The sequence below is a fragment of the Gopherus flavomarginatus genome, chromosome 4 (assembly GCF_025201925.1).
Source record: "Gopherus flavomarginatus isolate rGopFla2 chromosome 4, rGopFla2.mat.asm, whole genome shotgun sequence".
NCBI lineage: Eukaryota > Metazoa > Chordata > Testudines > Testudinidae > Gopherus > Gopherus flavomarginatus.
This window is the reverse complement of record NC_066620.1, coordinates 155,300,897-155,326,876: the sequence shown is the minus strand read 5'-3', so window position 1 is coordinate 155,326,876 and position 25,980 is coordinate 155,300,897. Positions and strand designations below refer to the sequence as shown.

Below are 25,980 nucleotides of genomic sequence, written 5' to 3'. Positions count from 1 at the left end.
TCAAGCAATACAGTCATTTATTTATTGACTGAAACAAACAAAAGTATCCCCAGACATAATGGCCACCACTTCAGCAATACAAATAAAATGTTACTGAACAGGGAACATTTCTTTCTTACCTTCCCACCCCCACAAACAATAGAAATACTAGAGTTCCAGATGAGGATAAAGAGAAAACTATCAAAGGCGCTTATAATGAGCTGAAGAGCTGTAATATATAGGTACTAAAGATCATTAGCTAATTTAACACCACCACAAGCCCCTCAAAAATACTTTAATTGTTTCATCTCTACCACATACCAAGTATAGTGCTGTTTAACAGCAATTGCAGTAAATTTACAACTGTCCTCTGCTGAAGTAGAACAGCTATTACTATTTTATGTTAAATTTGGGGCAGCAGATAGAATCAAGAGTTCCATGTAATAAGCTGCAGAAATTAAAAACTCCTGTATTAGATGAAGGGGGGGGAAGGAGGGGCAGGGAGAGAGGAAGTAAAGCTGCTCCTGAATGCCTTTCAGTTACTGTACATTTGCTTCAATCAAGCAATTCATTCTGTCTTGGTATCTCACTGTATGTTATACTGGTACAGTAAAACAAAATCTATTCAACTGTGATAGTAAAAACGAATACACTGATTCATATTGAGAAGGCCATTAATATGTGGACCATTGAAAATCTTGACCTGTTACTCATATGTGGACATTTAAATATGTTTATCAGAGACCAGCAAAAAGCATCAAACGTAGTGCATGCAGAACACAATAGTTGCTAAACCATTTAGTCTTCCACACAATAGTTAAAAAAATGAGTCAGGCATTCCTCAGATTTAGAGAAAACATTAGGAGGCTGTAGATTTGCAGGCAAGGAGATCTTTTATTTTAATCCATTAATAGAACCCAAAATAGTCAGCAGGTGGCCACATCTATCCATGTTTCATTAAAATCACATAAACCCTAAGTACAAAAGCACCACTGATTATTGCTCTAGAAAAACTGCATGAAAAATTCAAATACACACAGTAAAAACCATCACCATATGTACGAGACTTAATTTCTTAAAGCAAGTGTATGGAATGCTTATCCAATTTGACACACATCTTCCAATGCTAAATTGATATTTATATTACTTGGCAGCAATGGGAATTTCTAAAAGCATGGTTACGAGAAGGGATATGTTCCTATACAGTTTAGTATGTCAACTATCATCGTCCTAAAAAAATTAGCATTTACAAAATACTTGATAAAAATATCTTTTAAAAGTTGTCCAAGAGGTACATAAAATCAACCCAAAATTTTCATGACAATTCATTCGCTCTTGTCACCTACAGATTCAGTTCTCTGTGCCTGTGAAGGGAAGAGAAAAAAAAAAACAAATTATTATAAAAAGTTACTGCTCCATGTGTAAAAAAGTCCCCACACTAGCACCTTCTCCTTTGATGCATTATTTGCAACTGCTCAGTTTCAGACTATTTCAGTATTATGTTTACAGACACAACAGGTACACACGCACACACACACACACGCACACACAGTCTTCATTTATTGATCCCTGCTTTTCAAAAGCCATAGAAGCCTTACCTGCCAGCTTCCATTGTTCATAATGAAAAGCACCACACTACTATCTGTTTCTATTCACTGCACACATGCAGAATGCTCTACCGTACCCTTAACTTTCACTGTTTCAATCTGCCCTTTTACTGACAGTGTGCTGGGTGGGGCACCTCTGGATGTTGAAACACTAACAGTTGAGCGAGAGATGCGAATCTGCAATAACATTATGGGCAATAAAAAGAAACATTATGAACATGCTATCAATGTCTGAAAGATTGAATAATTTTTAAAAAACACTGATTCAATCAGTGGGAGGTCTGTGTGGAAAGTACCTCTTCAGCTTTATTTTCACCATTTTCAGATGGTGTAGTACCTTCCTTTGCAGCTTCTTGTTTTTCATCCTTCTTTCCTTTAGCACCTTTGTTAGCCTTTGTTCCAGGTTCCTTCTGATAGAGAATCAAAAACATGGAGAGAGTGTGCATTAGAAGTTGTTGGATAGTTGTTACTACTATCTATGAACTATCTACTGTATGAGTAAGTTTTGTGTGACAAATTAGTACAAAATGTCAGCTACCTCTCTAAAGATGATCTGGAATGCTTTACCCACAAGTGCCAAAGCTGAGAGTTCTAAAGCTCTCCTGCAACTGCTGCCACCACAAGCAAAATTTAACTGAGACTCTATTGTTTCTCTTAATTTTCTGGGATTAAAAAAATTATTACTCTAGTAGAATAAGAAAACAGTCCATACATCATACAAAAACAAACCAGGAGGAACATAAATACCAGAACAAGTACTGTCTATCAAAGTCTTATACAGTCAAGAACATTAATTGGACCAGAATCACAGCTGAAGTGATGGCACAGCACTTTTGAATTCAATGGAAATGCACCAACTTACACTGGCTGAGGAACTAGCCCCCTTGTGTCTTAAGGATATTAGGTTGCTTTAGTAACATCCTTATTATATTAGAAAACAAAAATTAAGTAATTTTTGCTATTTTAGGCTTGCATGTTTCTCTTTGGAAAGAACACCCCAGATGGTATGGGAAGTAGAAGTGGGTGGCAACCTAGGCAGCAGTGACCATAAGATGGTTGAGTTCAGGATCCTCACAAAAGGAAAAAGGAGAATAGCAAAAATATGGACCCTGGACTTCAGAAAAGCAGACTTTGACTCCCTTAGGGAATTGATGGGCAGGATCCCCTGGGACACTAATATGAGGGGGAAAAGGAGTCCAGGAGAGCAGGCTATATTTTAAAGAAGCCTTATTTAGGGCGCAGGATCAAACCATCCCAGTGTGCAGAAAGAAAAGCAAATATGGCAGGGGACCAGCTTAGCTTAACAGTGAAATCTTCGGTGAGCCTAAACTCAAAAAGGAAGCTTACAAGAAGTGGGAATTTGGACAGACAACTAGCAAGGAGTATAAAAATATTGCTAGAACATGCAGGGATGTAATCAGGAAGGCCAAAGCACAACTGGAGTTGCAGCTAGCAAGGGATGTGAAGGGTAACAAGATGGGGTTCTACAGGTATGTTGGAAACAAGAAGGAGGTCAGAGAAAGCATGGGACCCTTACTGAATGAGAGAGGCAACCTAGTGACAGATAATGTGGAAAAAGCTGAAGTACTCAGTGCTTTTTTTGTCTTGGTCTTCAGAGACAAGGTCAGCTCCCAGACTGCTGCACTGGGCAACAGTATGGGGAGGAGGTGAGCTGCTATCAGTGGTGAAAGAACAGGTTAAGGACTATTTAGAAAAGCTGGACATGCACAAGTCAATAGGTACAGATCTAATGCATCCACGGGTGCGGAGGGAGTTGGCTGTTGGCCATTATCTTTGAAAATTCGTGTCCATCGGGGAAGTCCCAGATGACTGGAAAAAGGCAAATATAGTGCCCATATTTAAAAAGGGGAAGAAAGAGATCCCAGGGAACTATAGACAGGTCAGCCTCACTTCAGTCCCCAGCAAAATCATGGAACAGGTCCTCAAGGAATCCATTTTGAAGCACTTGGAGGAGAGGAAGGTGATCAGGAACAGTCAACATGAATTCACCAAGGGCAAGTCATGCCTGACCAACCCGATTGCCTTCTATGATGAGATAACTGGCTCTGTGGATATGGGGAAAGTGGTGGATGTGATATAGCTTAACTTTAGCAAAGCTTTTGATACGGTCTCCCACAGTATTCTTGCCACAAGTTAATGAACTTTGGATTGGATGAATGGACGGACTATAAGCTGGATAGAAGACTGGCTATATTGCCAGGCTCAACAGGTAGTGATCAACGGCTCAATGTCTAGTTGGCAGCTGGTATCAAGCAGAGTGCCCCAGGGGTTGGTCCTGGGGCCAGTTTTGTTCAACGTCTTTTATTAATGATCTGGATGATGGGATGAATTGTACCCTCAGCAAATTCACAGATGACACTAAGCTAGGGGGAGAGGTAGATATGCTGAAGGGTAGGGATAGGGTCCAGAGTGACCTAGGCAAATTGGAGGATTGGGCCAAAAGAAATCTGATGAGGTTCAACAAGGACAAGTGCAGAGTCCTGCACTCAGGAAGGAAGAATCTCCTGCACAGCTACAGACTGGGCACTGACTGGCTAAGCAGCAGTTCAACAGAAAAGGACCTGGGGATTACAGTGGATGAGAAGCTGGATATGAGTCAGCAGCATGCCCTTGTTGCCAAGAAGGCCAACGGCATATTGGGCTGTATTAGTAGGAGCATTGCCAGCGGATCGAGGGAAGTGATTATTCCCCTCTAATTTGCCACTGGTGAGGCCACACTTGGAGTATTGCATCCAATTTTGGTCCCCCCACTACAGAAGGAAGGTGGACAAATTGGAGAGAGTCCAGTGGAGGGCAATGAAAATGATTAGGGGTCTGGGGCACATGTCTTATGAGAAGAGGCTGAGGGAACTGGGGTTATTTGGTCTGCAGAAGAGAAGAGTGATTTGATAGCAGATTTGATAGCCTTCAACTACCTGAAGGAGGGTTCCAAAGAAATGGAGCTAAGCTGTTCTCAGTGGTGGCAGATGACAGAACAAGAAGTAATAGTCTCAAATTGCAGTGGGGGTAGAGGGGGTCTAGGCTGGATATTAAGAAACACAATTTCACTAAGAGGGTAGTGAAGCACTGGAATGGGTTACCTAGAGAGGTGGTGGAATCTCCATCCTTAGAGGTTTTAAGGCCCAGCTTGACAAAGCCCCAGCTGGGATGATTTAGTTAGTGTTGGTCCTGCTTTGAGCCAGTTTGTTTACCTGCCATGTCTGCTGGCTTGGCTGATCACGGCTCCCACTGGCCGTGGTTCGCCGTCCCAGGCCAATGGGGGCTGCGGGAAGCGGTGCGGGCTGAGGGATGTGCTGGCTGCTGCTTCCTGCCACCCCCATCAGCCTGGCCAGTGGGAGCCACCATTGGCCAAACCTGCGGATGCAGCATGTAAAAAAATCAGCCCAGCCTGCCAGAGTGCTTACCCTGGTGAGCCGCATGCCAAAGGTTGCCGATCCCTGTTCGAATACTTGTCAATCAGAAATATACACTGGGGAGGGCTAAAACAGTTCTCCCCAAACATGCTTTTTCTGGTACAACAATTGTTATTATTTTGCATCTTCCTTGGGCCCCAATAAATCTGTTTTCTGAACTACATTTCTAGAACTTCTCTTAATAGTGTCTGAAACCACAAACCTATGTACCATAAGATTTTTATTTAGACTGTATTTGGCACAGAAAGTCACCACCACCTCATTTAGCGATATCTTTAATTCTACCTTTATTTGTAATCAGCATCCTTGGCAATAGCTGCATTTTCTTAAGAAAAATATGCATAAGACAAAAGTGTCTCACTAATGGGTGGAGTACTGTCCATTTAGTCAAGCAGGGAGGGAAGTGCTGAAAAAGCTGACACACTAGCGTGGGAAATGCTAGGTCCCAGGTTGGTAGCGGAGCCACCTTGATCAACCCTGCAAGTGCAGGAAAGGTGAGCTCCATCTCTGGGGACGGAAAAGATGTTGCTACGGTGAATAGCTCTGCTTAGGAAACAAAAGTATGGGGCTGACAGACCATGCATTGCAGGCAGACAGCAATACATTTAAATTGGGACAAAGGAGGGAAAGAGAGAGAGAGAGAGAGAAAGAGAGTGTGTGTTTTGCTTTTAAAGATAAAACATGAAAAAAATGTGGATGCTTCAGAAGTTGTTCATGAACATTTGAAACAGAGTGAAATATGCAATGCAAAAACAAAAGTGCATGATTATTTGGTCATAGTGATTTAAATTACAGGAATTTTACCTTTGTGGTTTTCCTTGGCTTGGGTTCAGGTTTTGGTGGAGCAGGTTTCTATAAAACATTTCCAGTTACAAAATATATTAGATAATTCACTACCAGCCTCCTACCCCCACCTTTTCCTTGCTTCCTGGTGTGCACCTCTTAAAAGACCAGAAAAGTTTCATGTTCACATATACCTCAACTGACACCACAGACTAAGCTAGCCTGTATCTATTGGCTCACCACATGCAGGAGTGAAAGTAATTTTGGAGTCATTTTAAGAGTCTAAGAGGGAGTTTGGTGTGAACCATTAACAGAAGTCCACCCTCCTCTTTAGCCTTTCTGTAACAGAGAGCGTGGACTATCTAATGTGACATTGCTAGAAGGTTCTTCCTCCTCCATTCCTCCTGAAATTGGCTATTTATTAATTATTGTTTTTAATATACGAACACACATACGTCAAGCAAATGTACTGGAAAGAAAAAGGGAGATTTTCCCCTTCCCACTTGTCCTTCTTCCCATATCTAACAAAGAAAAATAACCAAAAAAGTATCAAAAATATCAAATCCAGCCCTGCCACAGTGGCCCCCAGTCTTTCACAGAGGAAGATGCATCTTCACAACCAGTACCTGTTGACCTATCAGGAGATAGAACTTCTGGAAGTTCTAAGTCACACTTTGTGTGCAACAGGCATACCAGTGAAAGAAAAGAACACAGTTCTGTTTAGGAGACTGTGTGCCTTTGTTTATATTAAAATAAACATCCTTCCCTCCAGAGAGCTTTAATGCTCTTCAAGAATAAATGAATCAAACAAAATATGACATCCTGTTTGTTTGGCATGAGAAAGCATGTGCCTATGAAGGTGTACACCAACAGCTCTTAGGAATACTTACAGCTGACAATCTTGCCGATCGTCTTGTGGGCTAAAAAGGGGAAAAAATGTTGGTAGGCTTTCAGCAGATCATAGTCAAACCAAGACAAAATGTGTCACTCATTCATTTGATGATAACTTAAAATATACCACTAGGACAACAAAAGTCCTTACTGCCAAATACACATAAAGGGTGCAGCCTCCACTGGATTTTTTGAGTTTTAAAGAGACATAGTGAACTTGAAATCCAGTTGCTTACAACAAAAAAAAAAGTTCAAAAGTTTCAGTGACTACAAATATTGACAGATTTTGGAGCAGGTGCAGTTTTACAATAGCAGTGATCTATTTTATAAGTGTTTATCTCACCCTTGTTGCTGTGTGAAAGGCCTATGCAAACAGGAGAGAATGACTGACTACACATCGGAAACAGTGAAACTGATTCTACATAGGACTGCAAAGCAAGTGAACTGAAAATATTGAGGAAAAGAGTGTTTTTTTAATCTCTTAGCTGTTATTTTTACAGTGTTAAAAGTATTTTCTGACAGAAATGCAAGTTATGTTGATAGTGTCCCTTAGTACAGGGCTGATATTTAAAAGAAGTAAATTAAGGCCCAATCCTTCAGCTGATACCATGCGAGTACAGGAGTCTACCTGCACAGAGCCAGTTGCAGGAGCAGAGGGTAAGCATTTGACTGTTTTTCCACTTAAAGAAAATTAAGGGAAAAAATAAGAGATGTGATCTCCCCTCCCCACCCACAAATAAAATTAAATGTGTCTACTTTTTTCATAAGTCAAGTGTGGAAGATGAGAAAGTCTAGGAAATATTATTTAAATCCACTCCCAGGTCCCTGAATACATTACAACTATAGATGTGTGAATGAAGCTGGTTACAGAGCATGACTAAAGAGCTCATGAATATTAAAAACTGGAACTGGGTTGTAACAGGCTCAGGACAAAACCATGTAACTAGTCCCCGACTCAGCTCATTTGTACTGTTTTGGCCAAGGCTTTGTCTTGATTTAAAAAAAACAAAAACAAAAAACCCCACCACATATAAAATTTGGTCTATGCTACAAAATTGGAACCATGTTTACCTTCAGTTGTCCCTTTGCCTGATTTGTAACCTATCCTCCAACAAAACAGAACCTAAAGATGAACTGAAAGGCGTTTTAAACAAAAAACAAAAAAACCACCACCAATACATAAAAAATATGTTTCAAAGGTGGCCTGAAAAACAGGTGTCAAAGTTTCTGCATTTCTCCTGCAACAGATGAGGCCATCACCTGAGGAGTACAGTTAGCCATGTTCCATGTAATGATTTTAATGTCCCTTACTAGTAAACACCTACAGGGTAAATAAAATCTTGAACTTGGTCTTAGCAGGAGGAAGGTTTTGTCCAAGAAAAAAAACAAACTGATTTTCAGCTGTCTAGTATTTATACGTCATTCTAAAATCTGTGTGTCTCTTCTCTTAGTGATTTGGGATATCTATTTGTTGAGCACTATCAGTTTTCACAGCACCACTGCTAAACAGGTTAAAAAGACAGCATTTCAACTAGTCTGTAAGTACAGAATTGTAGAACCTGTGTACCCCAAGTCCCAGCTTAAATCTACATTTACATCCCCTGGTTCTCTAGAAGGCATTTGAACAATAGAAGGTACAGATAAGACAGCACTCTTCTAAATCACAATGATTTAAAAAAAATAGAGAGAGACAACAACGGCTTTGGTCATGTAGTACAGGGTTTTACTCATTGATCTGTTTCACTTAAGGGTTTGCACTGACATCAGGAGCACAGTGAGTTACACACAATTCTTTAAAAATCCCTGAGTGGAGAGGGTAGGTTGTTTAACTCTCTTGTCCCATTTTATCTAGAAGCTATGCTATCTGATTGCATCTCAGTCCTTATAGGTAACAGAAGTTACATATAGAGAGCTAGAATGCCCTTGTGAACAAAGCCATCATATCTATTCTTGACTCCATGTCCACAATGGGTGTTCCCGTGTTTGAGAGAGAATAGGCTCTTTTGAAACAGTTCAGAAACCTTGCAGGCATCTGCAAGCTCCTAGTTAGAAGCAAGAAATGTTCATTCTTTATACTGATATCCAATGGACATCAAGGATATCTGTCAAACCTTTCGGGGGGAGGAAGGGGAACCTTAGGACTGCTCTCCTTCAAAATTATTTTATTTTGAGGAAACAGTATTTAAACATGCATACAGGAGAAGAATCTGTATTGTTTTACACAAAGTTAAGTCACATTAAAAGTTTAATACTGGCCTAAGGTATTATTTTTAACCTACCTTTGTAATAATATTGTACAAGATATAATGGAAACTATATAAAACTCTCAACTGTATTAATTTGTGCAATCATATGCTTCTCTTCTTGATCTTCTAGGAAATGTCACAGGAAACATTGCTACTAAGAAGCTAAAAACCAAGACGCCCTTTTCCACAGAGCTCATTTATTCCTTCAGGGGGTTATGCCTGAATCTTGCTATTATTTTGCCCCTTCATTTTTCTAAATGACTGAGCCTCAAGTCAGCTTCCCTGTCTTGACTCACTAATTTTTACATTTTCTGGAGACCTATAATTTATGTTCTAACTTATGTTTTCAGTTCAAATATGCCCTTTGGAGAATGTTCATAACTTTAAAATAGAGGAAATTCACCTGAATGTTCATTCAGATTTAAAAAGAAGAGGGTTGGGGGGGGGAGCTAAATTCCCATGGCACTAGGATTCAGGATCCTTCCCCATTGACTAACGTGCTACTGGAAAATGCCTCACGTAGCAATGCATCCTCTGATTCTTCAGTGCCAAAGGATTACATTTTACCAAGTAAACCAAGTCTGTTTTGCAGTTTTAACACCAATACCAGAATTCCCATAAAAAACCCACATCATAAGTGGATATCTGTGAAGCAACAAATACTATTTAGTTTTGTAAAACTGGGAGTCTCCAATTTAATAATTAAAACCACACTAGATGAAAAGCAGGAGTTATACTTGCCTCTTGTTTAGTTATTTTTGCTGCATCCTTGCCCTCAGCACCCTCTGGAGACTGAAGAGAAAATATTGAATAAAGTCAACTATTTTGTTATGCATCTATAAAAAAAAGCATTGGGGTTCTGACAAAACATGGACTAAAATAAAGTTACCTGTCTGTATGCCACAATAACTGAATTCCCCTTGAAAAGAGATGTGTGTCAGACTTGCAAGTTAGGGCTTGCAAACCAAACACTATCAAGTAAAATCATTTTAGATTTCTCAAGGAAGAAACACAGGACTGATTACCAGCAAAAGCTGGGACTGCTACAGAGCAGCACATCAGCTCCCTAGCAGCAAGTAGGTAGGCAACACCTTGCATCAAACAGTGACCATCCCAGCCAATTAACAAAAAACATCCACAGGCTCCAATGGGAGTACGAGCTAGTCAACGTTGGTAGGATAATGGTTTGAAGTGAAGCCCTGAGGTTTGCTCTAACAGGGATTTTGAGAACCCCTGGGAAATTTAACTCTCCTCCTCCCACACATACACTCCACTAGTAATTAAGCAATATCAAGCCATAAAACACAAATATATTGAAATGAGTTGAAAAAGTTAAATTCAGTCTTCTTATGCCTCAGATTCAGCTTTCATTGTTCAAGTCAGGTTTGCTCCTGCTTACTCTTACCTGCATCATTTGAAAGGTACAGAAGAGCTTACTCAATTTTAATTATAAGCCCACTTACAGTTAAATCAGGTCTGTTATGTCAATTAATAACTATTATGTTTATGGGCCTACACAACAACACTTCAGGGCAGGGACCCTCATCTTCAAAGTGCTCACAATCTAAACAGATAATCCAATGAAAAGTGACTAACAGTATTTTGCAGTCAGGAAGGAAGGAAGGAAGAGGTCTATGGATGGGGAAGAGAACACAGCTTTGAGGATAGCATTATTTTTTCAAATAAAAGCAGATAGTGTTTTCTGATCAGGTACAAGAGCAGGAGTAGATAGGAATGTAGTGGAGATCAGTAGTGGAAAGGTAACCAAAAGAAACTGATTTTGAGAAGGGATTTGAGGGAGTAGAACAATGTTGCTTGGGGCACAGAAGAAAAGAGGCTAATTTGCTACACAGAGTTGCCTTCTTCTGTAACTCTGTAGGGTTATTGGACTGTGAATTGCTTATAGAAAGGGTGCTAAGAATTTGTGCCCTACCAGCTGGGTATGGATGGATAATGAATGTGACTTCGTAGTTGTAACATACAATATCCTGATAGAAAGGGAAGGTGCCACAATAGCAGGTCATAAAAAGATAACTAAAGCCAGCAATTTAAATGACTGAGAAATTGCAAGAAATTAAGCAGCACTGCACAGAACAGAGCAAAGCAGCTAGGAAAACCTACACAATCAGATTTTTAAAATGGAGTTTGGCCATTTCTCTCAGCAACTATGGCTGTCATCAACCCATGGCAGTGGTGTTCTGAGACAGTTTGAAGACTTTCAGAAAATGGATGGTAATCTCTGTAATCACAAAAACAGTTGTCAGATGCCATTCTTTGGGCGAGAGCTCAGAAGCAAAAACACCCCACCATAAGCAATTTGCAGCAGATTCTCATTTACATGAAGACTGTTTCACATAGCTCAGGCTTTAGACTAATGAGCCTTTGTGTAACTGAGAATTAGACCCATTATGTACTGTGTGGGAGATAAAAGTGGGATGTCTCTTGCTCTATTTCTTATAGACTGTTACATCAGCCTTTAACCTCCTTTTTCTTACGCTAAACACATTTTAATAATGGGCTCTTCAATCTAACAGAGAAATATACAATACAATCTAATGGTTGGACGTTGAAACTAGACAAATTCAGACTTCCTGTAAATTGTACTTTTTTAAACAGTGACAATTAACCTTTGGACCAATTTACCAAGAGTCATGGTGGATTTTCCAGCACTGAAAATTTTTAAATCCTGCTGTCAAACAGATGGTTAAGAGTTAATGCCTCTTTTACCTGTAAAGGGTTAAAAAGTTCACTTAGCCTAGCTAACACCTGACCAGAGGGACCAATGGGGGAACAAGATGTTTCAAAAGGAAGGAGGGAAGTTTTTCCTTTGTTGAGAGTTTCAGTTTGAGCCGGAGTGAAAAAGATCAAGGAATCAGCCTCTTATCAGAGTAGTAAGTTTAGAAAGGAATAAATAAGGTTATGTTTATTTCTTTGTAACCTGTCTTATGTAATTAGAGGTAGAATCAAATTGGGTATTTTTTTCTGTAACCAAATTTGTGCCCAGGGGAACATCCTCTGTGTTTTGAATCTGTTTTCTGAGACAGTAGCTGGTATGCTAATCTCTCCCAGAGGGTTTTCTTTTACCTTTCTTTTCTTTAATTAAAAGCCTTTTTCTTAAAACCTGATTGATTTTTCCTTGTTTTTAGATCCAAGGGGATTGGATCTGGACTCACTAGGGATTGGTGGGAGAAAGGAGGGGGGTATGGTTAATTTCTCCTTGTTTTAAGATCCAAGGGATTGGATCTGGACTCACCAGGGATTTGGTGAAGGAGTCTCTCAAGGCTACCCAGGGAGGGGAAGGTTTTGGGGGGAAAGGGCATGATCCAGACACTGAAAATTCTGGATGGTGGCAGTGATACCAGATCTAAGCTAGTAATTAAGCTCAGAAGTGTCCATGCAGGTCCCCATATCTGTACCCTAAAGTTCAGAGTAGGGAAGGAACCTTGACACCTGCTCAGATCTTTTTCTAAAAGATAAGCTCTAGGAATTATTTTGGGTAAATTATATGGTCTGTATTATATAGAAGGTCAGACTAGGTAATCACAATGGTCGTCTCTGGCTTTGGAAGCTATGAAATATAAAATTATTACGCTTGCTCCATTTTGTCTCTATCTTAAAATGTTCTTCATGCAGTCCATCTGACCATGTCTTGGCAAGTAGTGTACTTCAATTAAACTAGTTTATAATCCACTTGTTACCTTAAAATATATAGTTTTTTTTAAAGTTAGAACATTTCAGGGGCCAAACAATCCAGTCTGCTTTTAGCATGGATGGGGTGAAATAGATACAAATAAGTTTGGAGGTGTGGTAGGTGGAGGATAAAGAGGAGCTCGTTGTCATAATCCCCATCCAAACCCAACTGCTACCCAAAGCAACACAAGTTCAGAGTACCTGGCAAGACGTAAGCCAACCAGAAGACGACAGCTTTATGCAACATTACCTCCACAAGGGGAGGTGGACTAGTGGAGAGAAGAGAGCTTTAGGAATAAGTAGACCCAACAGGAGCATAACTTCCAGTGAACTACCATGAGCAGCAGTTCTCTACCTGGATATTCCAAGAGTCACATGACTTCCCCCTGGAAGTCATCACAGGCTTGAAGGATCTTGTCCTGACCCCTTCCACAGAGAGCTAACATCCCTTGACTTCCCACTGTGATGTCATGCCCTCTAAGGAACTGATTTCAAAGTCGGTGAGTTTATTAAATAACTCATCCTCTCCCACAGGTTTTTTCCATGAGGTAATGCTATGGCTCACAGTATTTAACATGACACTATCACCTGTCAAGTTGCAGTGCATCCTTGCTATGTCTGTCTTGCCTACATTGTAAACTCTTCAGAGAAGAGACCACTTGCATTGCGAGTCTTGTATACTATTGGCACTGAATCGTTCAAAAGGCAGTGCTACAAGCTAGATAAGCTTTCTAATTGTACAGCAGTTCTTCAGATTACTTGTATCATCATCATTACAGTTGCATCTACAGGCCCATTGTGATAGGGGCTGTACAAACACACAAAAAGAGGTTCTCTCTTTGGGGCAGACATGAAGAATAAGGTGACAGACAACAGGTGATTACAAAAACCACCACCAAACAATGAGAGGACTATGATCAGTGTCATAAGCAATGGTCACAGCAAACCAGCTGCCCAGCCAGCAAGACTTATGTTTTCAATATTGTAACTAATGGTAAATTTTCGGCTCAGCAGACCACAGATATGTATTGTACCTTACGTGTCATTGCACATTTGGTGTCTGGATTATCAGTTTTGTACGCTCACAGTTTTGTAAATTAAGCAGCAGTTAAACTTTAGCTGATCAGTCAGATCCACATATTTTATATCTCTGGGTTAACCAAGACGGCTGTGTACACACTCTCTGTGCCCATCAGTGATGAGGAAGAGCTTTTTAAAAAGTGACAGGTTAAAAATCAGGTTTTTCGATGAACAGTGGATTATAAAACCAAGTTTATTTATTTCACTCATTTTGGAGAATGAGCAGCGATCCCCTGATTGATCTCACTTTCTAGTCCTCATACATTAGCACAATACTATGACATTTGGGTTACCAATGCTACAGGGGAAATCATTAAATTGAAAAAATTAAAGACAATTTCCATATTTTTAAAGAGTTATCTGACAGAGGTGGCTATAGGTTGATAAACTGACAAAACTTTAACTTTAGTAATTAAAATGCTGAAATATAAACCGGATATATCTTAAGTAAAATAATGCAACAACATTAGCAACGTTACCATTTATCTGTCAGATGGCAATCAAAAAATTTAGATGGCCAAAGGGGGTTATAGTATCCTAGCACTGCAACTTCTGCACAGATATTGATGTTTGCTTACATTACTGAAATAAATCCATTCACCTGTAATGTTTCAAAAAGCCAACATGGAAAGATAAATACAGTAAAACTGATTAAACAACATCTTGTAAAGGATGTTAATATTAACTGATGCCATACCAAGGGCCCGTGTGGTCAGAAATTACAGGCTCATACCCACGTGAATTTAAAAAGCACATACTGATTTCATTCTAACTGCCACATTAGAAGAGACCCATTAGGACATTTAATCAAACCTCCTAACAGTACATGGATTACTCGCTAAAGTATTTTTTCTAGTGTTCTATCTAGTCACATTTCTAAAATTTCCATGCAATAAGAATTTTCTCCAGACATCATTCTGGCACAGCATTTTAGGTGCAGTCTCTGAGTTGTACACCATCATTTCCCTGCTCCCTGATGTGCTGCCCGTTACTCCTCCTACTCCTAACCCATTTTCCCCCCACCAAAAACCAAACAAACAAAACACGGTTTGCAACAAAACTCAGCCGTCAGCATAAGGACATATCATTCCATATGCCTACTTCAGAATTACTGCTATCCAGGTTTTTTCCTTCCCTTTGAATATATATATTTCAGACAGTTTTCCTCTACATGTATTACCTTAAGGTTTTCCCAAGCTAAAACTCAAACCAAGTTCATTGTTACTGTAACTAAATTTCAGTCAGTGGAGTTACACTAGGGTGAGTTTTGCTCACCATCCATATTTCTGCTTCTTTAGGTCCCTTTAATTATTTCTCTGTCCTCACAATAGCTCTGAAATTTACAAAGTGCTACTAAATTAACTAAGGCGCTGTTTACTTCCCATTTCAGCTTTTTAATAAAGACATTCAATCCCATGTTATTTAAACACCAACCAACTCCTTTGACACTCTTCTCAACACCTTTGCCCCACCTTGCCCCAGTGCAATACCCTATTTATCATTAAAACTTTTTTTTTGTGGTTCTTTGACCAATTTTTAGCGGATGCAACAGTGTTCATAGCCGAGCCAATCTGAATTAACTGTGCAAGTAAAACAGATACTGCATCAAATGCTTTACTAAAACCCAGTTACATAATCGCCTGCATTTCTTTTATCCACAAAGGGCCCAATCCTAAAAAATGTTTAACATAGCAGTAACTTCATGCACATGAACAATTCCACTGAATTCACATTTGAAGCACATGAAGTTACTCATCTGCTTAAATATTTGCAGAATCAGAGCCTAGTTTTTTAATTCTCACAAAAACAAGAAAAAAAATCAGGTTTTATGGAATGTCCTTTTTAAACTAAATTTGTATTCAGTGTATTCCATTAAACTTTACTTACAGATTATCCACATTTCAACATTAATTCTTATGAGATAGCATGGAGAGAGAGCTCCACAGTTTCCACATCTCCTGGGCCTTTTCAAAGAGTATTTACAAACCTGCTAAAACTACATAATATAGTAACTCCCTCTATCTCATAGGCAATTATCCTTTCCCAGTTACCTAATAAATTAGAAGCTATGGAGTTACCTGCGTTAAGCACATATATTCTTCACTGTAAAAGGAAATGCTTCTGAAATATTCATTCTTTAAACTAAACCTATATAACATTTTGATCTTCTGAAATTATAGATAATAAAATACAATGCAAGACTTAGAAATGATGAAGGGATTTAAATCTAAAAATATCTATTAGAAGAGGAATATATAATTTTATAATCCTTTATGGGATAATGTCAACATCATGATATGATGAAAGGGAAGAGTATGCTTAAAGTTCTAATATGAAATAGATGAAAATATCCTCCGATCATTCACTAACTAAAGTCCTTTGTGGGTGTGTGCACGCGGGTGTGCACATAAACACAAACGAGAAAGGAACAGGGGACGTGTATCATGATTACAATGAAATTTCATCAAGTCAGAAAACAAGAAAAGTCTAATTCTTTATTGAACCTAATAGATTAATGTTTGTAACAAGTAAATCCAATATACTTCATACCCTTTCAGAACATTAACTGTATTTCTTCCTCTTTTTTAAAACAACAAAAAACAACTCTAGTATAAATTATATTTCCATAAATCAGAAAATGAAAAGTGTGTGATTATTTTCCATGTAAATGTTTTCCCAATAGATGTATTTAAAACTCTTTTTATTGTATATGTATGTTCTGTAATTCCCACTTGAAAAGATCTAGATGTTTGGCCAGCCTAACTTAAGCTACATGGGCAATTAATGGGTCATTTCGCAAACTCTGAATTATAACTAATGCTGTTCACCTGACTGCGCTATACGATTCTGAATGGAACAACCAACCTATGTTTTTACCATTATAATATAATATAGGTAAACGTTCAAAGCTTCTCATTCTAATCACTTTAAAATACAATAGTTTCTTTATTCAATAGAACGGGCCGGCTCCAGGGTTTTTGCCGCCCCAAGCAGCAAAAAAAATGAAATAAAAAAAAAAAAGGCACCATCACATCAGCTCTATCGCTGCCGCTTCAGTTTTTGGCAGCAATTCAGCGGCTGGTCCTTCACTCAAGAGGAAGTGAAGGATCTGCCACCAAACTGCTGCCGAAGAGCTGGATGTACCGCCCCTCTCCGTTGGCCGCCCCAAGCACCTGCTTGCTGGGCTGGTGCCCCGTCAAAAAAATGAAGGATTAAAAGCAGTTCTGTTTAAGCCTACATAAACTTGTTGCTCAGGTTTCCATTATTTTCAGGTTTGGTGTATAAAATTAGAAGCCAGTTCCATATTTAGGCATCTAAAAACACAGCCTGATTTTCAGGGATACAGATCAGTTATGGGAGTGGTCAGAGATGCTGAGCACCAAAATAGACAGCTCACTTAGACAAATAATTGTAGGACCCCACACTTCAGAATGTGAGACAAGATGTCAGTAAATTATTTTATTATTTGTTCCTTTGTTTTACTATTATTGTACAATTAAACAGCATGGTGGAACTGTAATGGAAGCTAAAGTTCAGTATTATTCTTTTAAGTCAAATTTTTCAAAATTGGGCTCTGGTTCTGAAAATTGAACCATGAAGAAGGAGCTAGGCAGATCCATGTCTAGGAATTAAAACTTAGGCTCTTAAATCCATATTTAAATTACTTAAATAGAATTAGCCTGATTTTCAGAGCGACCATTGTACCCACTAAGGTGGATGAGTTTCTCTGAAAATCAGGACAGATCTATTTTCAGTATCTATAGATTTAGGAGCTTAACCCTAGAGAACAATGTTTGACAATATTAGCTCTGGTTTTGAAAATAATTTACTCCAGCAAATATCTAACGGTAGCTTTCAGAGGTGGAAAGTATAAAACCCACAGGATTATACAGGTGTGACCAAAAAGCAAATAAGTAATATTAAAGAATGTTCTTCTGTGAGAAAAAGTTTTATATTTTTGTAACTGTTACAGCTGCTCAGTGCTGTGGCACACCAAACCTTTACTGTACCAGTATTACACCAGATTGCCATGACTCTGAAGCAAGCATTGAAAGGACTTCAGGTACTAGTCCCTAAAAGTGCTAGCCCTGGGGTCCCACTAATGACTCAGACACATGGCTAAACGAAGTGGTATTTTACTAGGGCTGGCAGAAAGGAGAAGACTGCAAAACACTCTATGAACAGTGACTTTAACAGCTGCAATTTAAGGTAAAACAATAGTGGTTTCTATTTGGGCCCTTCTGGGGGTCAGGGGGCACTCCAATGAGAATTAGGGTTCCTCAGGCCTAGTGCCTTGGGTTCCTTCTCCAACCCAGTCTATGCTACAGGGAAATAAGAGTGCACAGGTTTCCAGGTCAGGATCAGTTAGCTGTCTCTCTCCTTGGGACCACTCTGCACTGGTTCCCTGCCCAGTCTCTGCTGCTTCCGCACAGGCTGTGCCCAGACCTGAACCTGATTGCGACTTAGCAAGTCACAGCCTTTTCACATTTACCTGACTGCTGCTGCAGCCAGCTCTGCATGAGGCTCCCCAAAAGTTTCTTCTGTATTCAGCTTCTCCTCTGCTCTCAGTTAGCCATGGGGCTACCACTTCCCCTCAGAACAACGTTACTTCCTGGGCTAGGGTGGTCCACAAAGCTTCCATTCCCTTCCGATCAGAGGAAGGGGATGTATGTGCATGCCCACCCTGAAGGTTGTAGGTCAGTGGGAAGGGGGCTAAGGGAATGGTAGTTTCTTGCTTAGCAAATGCATCATGCTACCAGCTTCCCTTTGAGAAAGGCATGTGACATGTCCTCACATCCAGCATGAATCTACTCAGAAACTCAGGTGCCAGTGGGGTCTCTGCATTCTTAGGTTCCCTCTTAGCTCTGGAGGGTGTTTTGTTCACTCAAACACCCCCCAGAACACGGGACTCCATTTCCTGTTTTGGCCCTTCTATTTCTGTTATAGGTTCACCCTTATTCTGTAGGATAGGCTGTCTTGGAGGTATGACACCCAGGAATTCTGTCCCCTCTGATAGGGCCACACATGGATATGCTGTACAGTGTACCAGTTCACACACCTATTAGAATAACCATGACTCAAAAGTCTCTCCCTTGGTGACTGTTCAACAATCACAGGCTCTTGTCTGTCCATCTCTAACTTTCCTTTCCTGTCCCCAAAATGATTTCTATCAATCTGATTGATAATTAGTATTTGAAACACTTATTTTAAAATTATTTTTATGACTAAGAGTACAGTATGTCTTTAAGAGGCTATTTTGCCTAGTAATACAACCTCTGTATCCCCAAGCCTAGCTTTTTGTGTTGTCAATTGAAGTTGGCTGTTGGGAGGGGCAGAGATGAGAGGCACTGATGTGTGAAGACTTAAGAGCCAAATGTTACCTTACAATGTGACCTTACATTTATTTGGTTCCATTTACCCTTGTTACAAACTGCATTTAAACATGGTACCTGCTAATTTGGGTTCCAATGTGGTTTAAAGAACTAGTATGAGGGGCCAAAGCCATCTAAGAATTAATTATCAAGCCTATGTTCAATCTTGGAAAGCAGATTTAAAAAATTATTCTAACAAGGTTTTGGCTTGTCCACACTAGCACTTTAAAGTTTATTAGAACCCATCTGAGTAGAAACCAACTTTAAAAATGGCTCTCAAAAGACAATGTCCGTACGAGACTTTAATATAGATAGATAGATATAGCTATATCGTTTTACACTAGTGCTACCTCCAGTAGATCTAAAGAGTGGGCACTGACATTTTTCCTCACAGCATCTTTGAACTCTGCTCACATCGATGTAGTCAATACAACAGTACAAATGCTGTCAGCCATCTGAATCCCATCTATATTAGCACTCTCTTTACTGCCATCACCAGTGATCGAACAACACTGGGAGACTGACTGGGGAGAGAGGGAAGAAGGAAAGAGTCTAGAGTAGACATAGCTGAATAGTCCTCTGATAAGTTTTGATGCAACCTATTCTATAATACCTTTCACCCAGAAGAATCTCAGAGTGCTTTCAAAATATTACAGATTATAAACTACACAGGTATCAGTCCCAGTTCTGTTCAATATTTCATTAGTGATTTAGAGAAAGGCATAGAGAGTACACTTATAAAGTTTGTGGACAATACCAAGCTGAGAGGGGTTGCAAGGGCTTTGGAGGACAGGATTAAAATTCAAAATGATCTAGACAAACTGGAGAAATAGTTTAGGTAAACAGGATGAAACTGAATAAGAAAAAGTGCAAAGAACTCCACTTAGGAAGAAACAACCAGTCACACACATACAAATGGGAAATGACTACGGAGGAAGGAGTACTGCGGAAAGGGATCTGGGTGTCACAGTGGATCACAAGCTAAATATGAGTCAACAGTGTAACGCTGTTGCAAAAAAAAACAAACAAAAAACCAAACATCATTCTGGGATGTATTAGCAGGAGTGTTGTAAGCAAGACAGAAGTAGTAATTCTTCTGCTTTACTCCATGCTGATCAGGCCTCAGTTGGAGTATTATGTCCAGTTCTGGGCACCACATTTCAGGAAAGATGTGGACAAATTGGAGGAAGTCTAAAGGGGAGCAACAAAAATAATTAAAGGTCTATAAGGAAAGCCTGAAAAAATTGGATTTGTTTAGTCTGGAGAACAGAAGACTGAGAGGGGACGTGATAACAGTTTTCAACTACAAGGAGGAGGGAAAAAATTGTTCTCTTTAACCTCCGAGAATAGGAAAAGAAGCAATGGGCTTTAATTGCAGTAAGGGCATTTTAGGTTGGAGATTAGGAAAAACTCTCTGTCAGGACAGTTAAGCACTGCAATACATTCTGGAATCTCCATCACTGGAGAATTTTAAGGGCAGGTTAGACAAACACCTGTCAGGGATGGTCTAGATAATACTTAGTCCTGCCTTGAGTGCAGGGGACTCTCAAAGTCCCTTCCAGCCCTATAGTTCTATGATCTTCTACTGTTATGACCACAGAAATGCATCAACTGTTTAAGCAGCATAGAACATTACAATACTATTTCCAACAGGAAATGAATTAGAATTCAAGTCATAGGACGATTTATAAGACTGAATACAATTAATCAAGATACACATTAGCCAGGACACACATTAAATATCCCTACTTTGGGAAAAGTGCCATGGATCTTTATATAGGACATAGGTTTTTATCTCATTTAGAAGAGGGCAGCTCAAAAATCGGTGCCCTCTTTCATTATGTTAGGGCACTTGTTCAGTATTCTGTACTGACTTAGGCCTTGGCTACACTGGAGAGTTGCAGCGCTGGTGGTGGCTTTACAGCACTGCAACTTACTCACCATCCACACTTGCAAGGCACATACAGCGCTGTATCTCCCTGGCTACAGCGCTGCATGTACTCCACCTCTGCCTGGGGAATAACGACTGCAGCGCTAGCGATGCAGCACTGCTCCGCCAATGTGGTCACCAAAAGCGCTGTTATTGGCCTCCAGAGGTATCCCAGAATGCCTGCTCAGCCACTCTGCTCATCAGTTCAAACTCTACTGCCCTGGCCTCAGGTGACCCGCCCTTTAAATGCCTCGGGAATTTTAAAAATCCCCTTCCTGTTTGCTCAGCCAGGTGTGGAGTGCAATCAGTGAATCTTTCCAGGTGACCATGCCTCCACGCGCCAAACGAGCCGCAGCATGGAGCAACGGCGAGTTGCTGGACCTCATCAGCGTTTAGGGGAAGGAAGCTGTGCAGTCACAGCTGCGCTCCAGCCATAGGAATTACAATACCTATGGGCAGATATCAAGGGCCATGCTGGAAAGGCGCCATGACCGGGACGCAGTGCAGTGCAGGATTAAAGTGAAGGAGCTGCGGAGTGCCTACTGCAAAGCCCGTGAGGGAAACCGCCACTCTGGTGCTGCCCCCACGACCTGCCGTTTTTACAAAGAGTTGGACGCGATACTTGGGGGTGACCCCACCACCAATCCGAGGATCACAATGGACACTTCAGAGCGGGGGGGGGAGGGGGAGGAGGAAACCGAGAGTGAGGGTACTGGGGTGGGGGGAGACACCCCAGAGTCCCAGGAGGCATGCAGCCAGGAGCTCTTCTCAAGCCAGGAGGAAGGTAGCCAGTCGCAGCAGCCGGTACTTGGTGAAGGACAAGCAGAGGAGCGGGTTCCCGGTAAGCGGCTTTTATTTTCAGGATGGAAATGTTTCGGGAGAAGAGGGAGGGTTAGGGCTGCATGCATGCATGCCTAGATGTGGAATAGCCCATTGATGTGGTCTATAACGTCGCGGTAATCGGCCTCAGCAATCTCTTCAAAAGTTTCAGCCAGAGCGTGGGCAATGCGCTTGCGCAAGTTTACAGGGAGAGCCACTGTGGTCCTTGTCCCAGTCAGGCTAACGCGTCCGCGCCACTGTGCCGCGAGGGGTGGGGGGACCATTGCTGCACACGGGCAAGCTGCATAGGGGCCAGGGCGGAATCCGCATTGCTGTAGAAGACCCTCCTGCTCTTCCCAGGTGACCTGCAGCAGTGAGATATCTTCCAGGATTAACTCTTGTGGAAAATGTTGGGAGAGTGTTCAGTGTAGGTGCCCCCTGCAGCTGTTTGCTTTCCCCAATGCACAGAAACCCCTGCACGGCCCTGAAGCAGTCAGTCCCCCTTACTCACTATTTCAGGGCTCCTGTGGGTTATGTGCACTCTCTTTGGTATGGGAAAATTATGCTAAAGTGAAGTCTGTAAACTCCTTCACTGTCTGGGAATAACTTTCTGAGATATAAACAATGCTGCCTCTGTTAAATGTTGCCTTTTCTTCCTTTCCACAAGCGACCTTGAGTTCTCAGCTGCCCAAAGACTTCAAAACCTGCAGAAGAAGCCGCGAAAAAACAAAGACGACCTGCTACAAACAGTTATGGATCACTCTGCCAGAGAGAACAAAAAACTGCAGGACTGGAGGGAAAGGGAAAGCAGGATCCGCCAGAGAAACACAGCAGACAGGAAGAAAAGCACAAAGCACCTGATAAGCATCCTGGCGCGCCAAATGGACTCTATCCAGGCACTCGTAGCCATGCAGGCAGAGCACTACTGCACTGCCCCTCCCCACCCCGTCCCAAAGCTCTTTCCCTTGTGCCCCAGTGTCAACTCCAAACCCCCTTCCCCAGCATCCAGGTTCTTACCTCCACCAGCTGCCTCCAACACCTGTACGTTCACCAACCAGCCCTGAGAACTACGACCCTTACCCTCTGCACTCAGCCCCCATCACCATGCAGTATAGGCATCCTGAAGTGCAGCAGTCATTGCACAGCACTTCAGACAGGACATATTCAAACCTGTGACTGTACCGTTCCCCACAACACACCCTTGCCCTCTTAGGTTCCCAAAATGTTGTGTGTCTGTCAATAAAGTTATTTTCTTTTCAATAAATGAATTCTTGGCTTTGAAAACAGTCTTTATTATTGCAGAAAGTCAAAGATACCTTAGCCCAGGAAAGAAACAGGCACTGCAAATCAGCTTAGGAAAAACAGATTCCTACTAACATTGTAACCACTGCACTTCACTCCTGTGCAAGGCACCAAACATTACTGTTGGTTTTCAGCCTCAAATTCCTCCCTCAAGGCATCTCTAATCCTTGTAGCCCTGTGCTGGGCCTCTCTAGTAGCCCTGCTCTCTGGCTGTGCAAATTCAGCCTCCAGGCGTTGAACTCAGAGGTCCATGCCTGACTGAATGTTTCACTCTTCCCTTCACAAATATTATGGAGAGTACAGCACGCGGATATAACCGCAGGGATGCTGCTTTCCCCCACGTCTAGCTTCCCATATAGAGATCGCCAGCGCCCTTTTAAACAGCCAAAAGCACACTCCACAGTCATTCGGCACCGGCTTAGCCTGTAGTTGAACCAGTCCTTGCTCCTGTCAAGCTTCCCTGTATACAGTTTCATGAGCCAAGGCATTAACGGGTAAGCGGGGTCTCCAAGGATCACAATGGGCATTTCAACTTCCCCTACTGTGATCTTCTGGTCTGGGAAAAAAGTCCCTGCCTGCAGCTTCCTGAACAGGCCAGTGTTCCGAAAGATGTGTGCATCATGCACCTTTCCAGGCTAGCCTGCGTTAATGTCAATGAAATGCCCACGGTGATCCACAAGCGCCTGGAGAACCATAGAGAAATACCCCTTCCGATTAACGTACTCTGATGCTAGGTGGGGTGGGGACAGAATAGGAATATGCGTCCCATCTATCGCCCCTCCACAGTTAGGGAAACCCATTTGTGCAAAGCCATCCACAATGTCCTGCACGTTCCCAAGAGTCACGGTTCTTCCTAGCAGGATGCGATTAATGGCCCTGCAAACTTGCATCAAAACGACTCCAACGGTCGACTTTCCCACTCCAAACTGGTTCGCCACCAATCGGTAGCTGTCTGGAGTTGCCAACTTCCAGATTGCAATAGCCACCCGCTTCTCCACTGGCAGGGCAGCTCTCAATCTCGTGTCCTTGCGCCACAGTGTGGGGGCGAGCTCAGCACACAGTCCCATGAAAGTGGCTTTTCTCATCCAAAAGTTCTGCAGCCACTGCTTGTCATCCCAGACTTCCATGATGATGTGATCCCACCACTCAGTGCTTGTTTCCCGAGCCCAAAAGCGGCGTTCCACAGTGCTGATCATTTCCATGAAAGCCACAAGCAATGTCGTGTCGTACGCGTGAGGCGACTCGCAATCATCGTTGGACTCCTCATCACTTTGGAGCTTAAGGAATAGCTCAACTGCCAAACGTGATGTGCTGGTGAGACTCATCAGCATACTCCTCAGCAGTTCAGGCTCCATTTCCCACAGAAATCGTGCTGCACAGAAACCGATGGGAGAGTCACAATGGCACCAAACGTGGATGGAAAAACAGGGACTGCTGGGATGCAAAGCGATGCATCACGGGGCGTTGGGACAGGAAGCAGAATGACCCACACCCTTCCATCCCCTTCCCACAACCCACGGCGCCAAAATGGGAAGAGGTGCTCTCTGGGATAGCTGCCCATAATGCACCACTCCCAACAGCGCTGCAACTGCTGCAAATGTGGCCACACTGCAGAGCTGGTAGCTGTCAGCGTGGCCACACTGCAGCGCTTTCCCTACACAGCTGTACGAAGACAGCTGTAACTCCCAGCGCTGCAGAACTCCAAGTGTAGCCAAGGCCTTAGTCTGAGTGTCACCCACTGAATCAACACTATGTCCAGCTGCACTTGGGAAGTCGCCTTTAGAGAAGACTGAAGTAACAAGCCCACTTAGGCCATGGCTACACTAGAGAGTTGCAGCGCTGGTGAGGGGGTTACAGTGCTGCAACTTAGGATGTGGCCACACTTGCAAAGCACGGCCAGTGCTGCAACTCCCTGGTTGCAGCGCTGGCTGTACACCCGGTCGAGCCTCGGGTGTAGCGATTCCAGCGCTGGTGATCCAGTGCTGGTCAGCAAGTGTGGACACCAACAGCGCTTTTATTGACCTCCGGGGTATAAGGAGGTATCCCAGCATAACTTATAAGCCTCTCTGGTAGTCATGCACACTCCACTGCCCTGGGCTCAGCTGACCCCACCTTTAAATGCCCCGGGAATTTTAAAAATCCCCTTCCTGTTTGCTCAGCCAGGTGTGGAGTGCAATCAATCATTCAATCAATCAGTGACCATGCCTCCACGCCCCAAACGAGCCCCAGTATGGAACAATTCCGAGCTGCAGGACCTCATCAGTGTTTGGGGTGAGGAAGCTGTGCAAGCACAGCTGCGCTCCAGCAGGAGAAATTATGATATCTATAGGCAGATATCACAGTCCTTGCTGAGAAGGGACCATGAACGGGACGCGTTGCAGTGCAGGGTAAAAATTAAGGAGCCCTGCACAGTGCTTACTGCAAAGCTCGTGAGGGAAATCGCCGCTCAGGAGCTGCCCCCACAACCTGCCGTTTTTACAAGGAGCTGGATGCCATACTTGGGTGTGACCCCATTGCCAATCCTAGGAGCACGATGGTGAGTTCAGAGCAGGGAGAAGTGGAGGAGGGTGTAGAGGAAGCCGAGAGTCAGGCTACTGTGGTGGAGGGAGACACCCCGGAGTCCCAGGAGGCATGCAGCCAGGAGCTCTTCTCAAGCCAGGAGGAGGCTAGCCAGTCGCAGCAGCTGGAAGTTGCTGGTGAGGAAGAAGCTGGGGAGTGTGCTCGGGGTAAGCAGATTTTTATGTTTTGGGAGAGGACGGTTGGGGTTATGGCTGCCTGCATGCATGCCTAAACGTGGAATAGCCCATTGATTTGCTCTATCACGTCTCTGTAATCTGCCTCAGTAAT

The 25,980-nt window shown here is 42.1% G+C and overlaps 1 protein-coding gene across 4 annotated transcripts in view; it reads right to left on the bottom strand.

Annotated features, from left to right (window-relative positions):
- The window catches only part of HMGN3 (high mobility group nucleosomal binding domain 3), a 36,081-nt gene continuing 10,101 nt past the window's right edge, over nt 1–25,980 (bottom strand). The window contains exons 2-7 of one of the 4 annotated variants that reach the window (XR_007773976.1): nt 9,682–9,732; nt 6,694–6,723; nt 5,825–5,872; nt 1,883–1,993; nt 1,578–1,763; nt 1–1,343 (exon numbers count right to left, since the gene is read on the bottom strand). Coding sequence is in view for 2 of the 4 variants with exons in the window: in XM_050950196.1 (XP_050806153.1) it covers nt 1,330–1,343; nt 1,664–1,763; nt 1,883–1,996; nt 5,825–5,872; nt 6,694–6,723; nt 9,682–9,732 (357 nt within the window). In the remaining 2 variants the exon portion in view is untranslated. Of the gene's footprint in view, nt 1,344–1,577; nt 1,764–1,882; nt 1,997–5,824; nt 5,873–6,693; nt 6,724–9,681; nt 9,733–25,980 lie in introns of all 4 variants that reach the window. The other 3 variants (XR_007773975.1, XM_050950196.1, XM_050950197.1) reach the window with 3 other exon arrangements.